At 40.0% G+C, this 5,416-nt stretch overlaps 1 protein-coding gene across 1 annotated transcript; it reads left to right on the forward strand.

The window, feature by feature from the left end:
* Positions 1-697: 697 nt before the first annotated feature.
* On the forward strand, positions 698-5,032 carry lingo1a (leucine rich repeat and Ig domain containing 1a; the record flags this gene model as incomplete). The annotated part of the gene is given in 1 exon segment (XM_035664302.1): positions 698-5,032. A coding segment is annotated over 1 exon segment (1,848 nt). The 3' UTR covers positions 2,561-5,032.
* Positions 5,033-5,416: the final 384 nt, after the last annotated feature.

The raw sequence follows: 5,416 nt of genomic DNA on the forward strand, positions 1-5,416 counted from the left end.
TTGCTATTATTATTTGTCCTTTGATTTTCTAGCTAAAATCAGTACTTCCTCTTTTTTATCACAAATAAGTCTGATAGAATGATTTGCATTCAAAACAGCTACATGTACTTGCATTTAAAATACTTATTAAAGCTCTTTGCAGAAAACTGAAAGATACAGAATTCAAAACTGTCAGCACTCTCAGTTATGCAAGCACATACCTTATTCCTTGTAACCTCCCACCTCTATTCATCTTTAGTCTGTGTCATGAATATTGCAGCAGGATTCATACTCTCTGTTCTCTGAGGAATTGTGTCACATGAGAATGGCATCCTTTTAGCACTTATGATTGTAGAACTAACCAGCTGGCAGAAAATAGACACAGTGGCCAAAGGAAAGTGTTTTAATACAAGTTCATACTGCTGTCTGTTCATACTGCTGTCCTCCACTTCCACCACATATGATGTGAAAATGCTGAATGTAGCAGAGAACTGAATATTTAAGCCCATAGCTCAGTAATATCAAACCATGGCATGCACTCTCATTTGAATTTTCTCCTATTGTCCGTGTTTGAGCAGATGTATTTTATTGTCTTACAATCTGCATTGAATTTCCTTCTCGCAATTTTGCATAACATTGGATAGTCGAAATCATCAGCATGACAGCTGGGCGAATCTCATGTTGTAACTAAATGTTTTGCCTTGTCTCTGTGTCTCCCCAGGTAACCGATAAGATGGCGGCCGGGGAAGCGACTGGGCACAGCTACCTGGTGGCTTGCTGGCAGCCCATTCTGATCCTGATGCTGGGCACCGTGCTGTCTGGCTCCACCACAGGCTGTCCTTCCCGATGTGAGTGCAATGTTCAAGAGCGCTCTGTGATGTGCCACCGCAAGAAGCTCATGACAGTTCCTGAGGGCATTCCTGCAGAAACAAGACTGCTGGACCTCAGCAAGAACCGCATTAGAACCATCAACCCAGACGAGTTTGCCAACTTTCCCAACCTCGAACACCTGGAGCTCAGTGAAAACACGATCTCCACTATTGAACCTGGAGCTTTCAACAACCTTTACGGCTTGCGGACATTGGGGCTTCGTAGCAACAAGCTTAAGCTGATTCAGCTTGGTGTCTTCACAGGCCTGAGCAATCTCACGCAGCTGGACATAAGTGAGAACAAGATCGTCATCCTGTTGGACTACATGTTCCAGGATTTGTACAACCTCCGGTCTTTAGAGGTGGGTGATAACGATCTGGTTTTCATCTCTCATCGGGCTTTTCATGGCCTAAGTAGCCTTGAGCACCTGAGTCTTGAGAAGTGCAACTTGTCCTCTGTGCCAACAGAGGCTTTTACCCACCTCCACAGTTTGATCACGCTCAGGCTGCGCCACCTCAATATCAATGTTATACGGGATTACTCCTTTAAACGGCTCTATCGGTTGAAAGTGTTGGAAATAGCCAATTGGCCATATTTGGATACGATGACCCCAAATTGCTTGTATGGATTAAATCTCACCTCCCTGACTATTGCAAATGCCAACCTGACCACAATTCCTTATGTAGCCCTGCGGCACTTGGTTTATTTGCGCTTTCTTAATCTTTCATATAACCCTATCCATACCATTGAGGGGAATAAGCTCCATGATCTTCTGCGTTTGCAGGAATTTCACCTGGTAGGTGGCAGACTGGCAATGATTGAGCCCTATTCTTTCCGTGGTCTAAACTACCTGAAGATTCTAAATGTGTCTGCAAACTCTCTTAGCACGTTAGAGGAGTCTGCTTTTCATTCAGTTGGCAACCTGGAAACCCTTGCCTTGTATGATAATCCCCTGGCCTGCGATTGCCGACTGTTATGGGTTTTCCGAAGGCGCTGGAGACTAAACTTCAACAGGCAGCAGCCTACCTGTGCCTCCCCTGAGTTTGTCCAAGGCAAAGAATTCAAAGACTTCCCGGATGTTCTGCAGCCTAACTACTTCACCTGTCGCAAGTCTAGGATTAGGGATCGCAAACCCCAGCAGAAATTTGTTGACGAGGGAGCCATTGTTCATTTTGCTTGCCAAGCAGATGGAGATCCTGCTCCAGTGATAATGTGGCTATCCCCACAGAAGAAGTTTATCACCACCAAGACAATTGGAAGGCTCTCTGTGTTGCCAGATGGTACCCTTGAGGTGCGCTACGCCCAGGTTCAAGACAATGGTACATATGTGTGTATAGCTAGCAACGCAGGTGGAAATGACACCTCTCTTGCTCACCTGCACATTCATAGCTACTCTCCTGACTGGCCACACCAGCCCAACAAGACTTTTGCCTTCATCTCCAACCAACCCACAGAAACTGGTGCTAACGGTACAAGAGCCAATGTCCCTTTCCCCTTTGATATAAAGACGTTGATCATTGCAACCACAATGGGATTCATCTCTTTTCTTGGTGTCGTCTTGTTTTGCCTGGTGCTGCTCTTTCTTTGGAGCAGAGGTAAAGGCAACACTAAGCACAACATTGAGATTGAGTATGTGCCACGGAAATCGGACGCTGGCATGAGCAGCAGCACAGTGGATGCTCCTCGCAAGTTTAACATGAAAATGATTTAACGGAGCTCTGGAATTTATTAATTTTGAACTCAAAAATAAGACATGGAAAAGAAGACATTTTCTTTCCTCCCTTACAAACCTGTGGATCCTGGTCTGTTAACATAGAGTAATATGTTTTTTCCTGACTGAAGTTCTTAAGAGGAGGGCAGTGACTTTCACAAGTGAGAGGGATTGAAAGAACACCCAGTGCTACAGTGCACTGGCGGTTTCTACAAGGCCTGTGGGTGCATTAATTGAAAGTCAGATTTGTAAGCAGTTCATATTCCTGTGGATTTATACTGGGAAAAATATATCAGAAAAGAAAAACACTTCAAACAGCCAGAATGCGAGGGGCAGAACATATTTTGGCCATTGCTGTTTTTTGTCTTTATTTTTTATTGAGTGTTTGTTTTTTGTTTCCAACGTCACATGTCAAATTATGAATGAGATTTGTATGGGTTGATGAGCACATTTATACAACGTTCCTACATTTCAAGTACATTATCATTATGATACATCAGTGTTACATTTATTAATGCTATGTGCTACTTATAATCTTTTCTTTTCTTTTCTGCAGTGATGATAGTTCTGTAATCCATCAAATGTAAATTTATGTCACAATACCTGATTAAAATGTGTGGAGTGAAGAGTATGCCTCGGTAATGAGCAGAAATATAAACATAGTATGACAGAATTATACTATGGGAAATACAAAACTGTTACTGATGTACTATATAAAACTTTCACAGCAGCTAATTCATAGCCATCCTCTGGGCCAAGAAAGTACAATGAATGGTATTGTAAACGGTTTATATTGGTTATTATGTGACCTAAAAACTGAATGATATACAAAAATAAGTGCTCTGAAATCAATAGATTCTCGATATAGAGATTGCATCAGTGCAACTTTTAGTATTGACACCAATTCTCAGTACTGCACTGTAAAAATCAGCGATATGTAAGAATAATTGTATTCTTAGAAAGATAAAATTAAAAATATTAGCAGTAGCAGAAAATTCTGTTGTGAAATGTTAATATAGGATTTTAGCACTGGGTAAATTATCTGATAGAGCCTGTTGAGCCCAGTATCTGATATCAGTTTCAGTGTCACTCATCCCTACTTGTTTTAGATGTAACTCAGACGTGCTCACAAATGGATTGAGATGCTATTGATATGATGCACTATACCAACAATTGATGCAACATGCTACCACTTTCAGTCCCTCCAGGAAGCTGTGACGTTGTGATCACAAATTCTTTGCAACCTTGCAATTTTGTCCAATCATTTTATTCTCCAAAACTGTTGTGTCCGAACAGTTTGATTTTATTCTCACTAGAACAAGATGGCTTTGATTTTTAATGAATTATACAATATTAATATCAATTGCAACTATTTTTGCAATCTTACCGTTCTCCTGCAATTTAATTGCAAAACAATGCCTAAAAACATCAAATTTATTTAGAAAAGCTGCCATGAAAACGGGCATTTTAGGCCACAACAATCCCCCCAAAAGCCTGTGAATCCTGGAGAGACTGCATTTTGCGATCAAAGAGAATGGTTGGTATTGGTCCCTTGATATTATGAGCGCTTATCCCTGACTTTTTAAATTGCATTTCAAAAACTATTATGTAATGGTATTATTTTGTGCTCAACATGATTTTGAGGAATACAAGTTGTGGTGCTCATGTTTTTGGATACAATGTGCTCTTCAAGCTGTAGAATATTTCTTTCATTGTTGGTTATTTTTCTTGATTGTTTTATGAAATCAATGATTTATTTATGCAGATGCTCCCCCCCATTAAAGCCATGGAAATATAACCTTCCAGGATCATTTACAGGTTTGCTATTCCCCAGAAATGTGCAGTGTTTGTCAGGGGAAAAAGAACTGTGCATATTATGCTCCCAGTTGGTCCTGCATATAAAATCTGAGGTTACAGCCTTACCTGCTCAAGTACACACTGTGGACAGCTGGGCTTTGCAAATGTGTGTGAGGATAAAGGCTAAGTTATTTATGATGGATGACATTACAGACAACGCCACAGTAATGGGCTGGAAGTATGGACAGAATATGCAGATGGGTAGAGTGACACAGATGGTTTCACCCATGGAGCAATCTGAAGCAGCTTTGGTGTAATCCGTTTTGCATAAAGGAAAAAAAAAAAACACTGGATATGGCTCATGGTTCTCCCTCTTGCTGATTATGAATGCTCTCTACGTTCAAAGTGTGGCTACTGTACCTAGCCTTTTTTGGTCCCGAGTGATCCCGGGATTCTGTTTTTTGTTTCTGTTATTCCTTTTTTTATTTTGACCCTGGACTATATTGACCATGTAGTCCAAGCCAACTTTTTACAAAAAAAAAATGGTACTAAAAAAGAAATCTATGGAAAATACATTGAAATTGTTCTGTGCAATAAAGGTAATATGCAGATTTTTTTTTTTTTAATTAACAAAATTTTGTTGATGTTGAATTGTTGAGAATATGGTATGTTGTATTAAACAATCTATGGACTTTTTTAAACACATATTGGTCCTATCTTGATTTTAAAGGTTTGGTTAGTATGGACTTGATGCGTGACAGATGTGTGTCTGTGGGGTTTGGACAAACATTGGTTAATACCAATGACAGTGATGACATTAATAATTTCACCTACAGGCCACTGTGAGCTGGCAGAGTCCTGTTGATGTTATTATAATTTCTTTACCATAAATGCAAATATGCTAACATGCAAATTTATGAAAGAGAGTGAGAGCTTCAACGCTTTGCTACCAAGTAAAGGCTAAAGTCTGTCTGAACATCTGGGTGTATTTCTTGTCTATCAGTGACCAAATTAGCAATTTAATGTTTGATTTCTTTGATTGCATACTTCATTAAATGA

The sequence above is a fragment of the Morone saxatilis genome, unplaced genomic scaffold (genome assembly GCF_004916995.1).
Source record: "Morone saxatilis isolate NCDOM2014 unplaced genomic scaffold, NCSU_SB_2.0 Contig2, whole genome shotgun sequence".
NCBI lineage: Eukaryota > Metazoa > Chordata > Actinopteri > Moronidae > Morone > Morone saxatilis.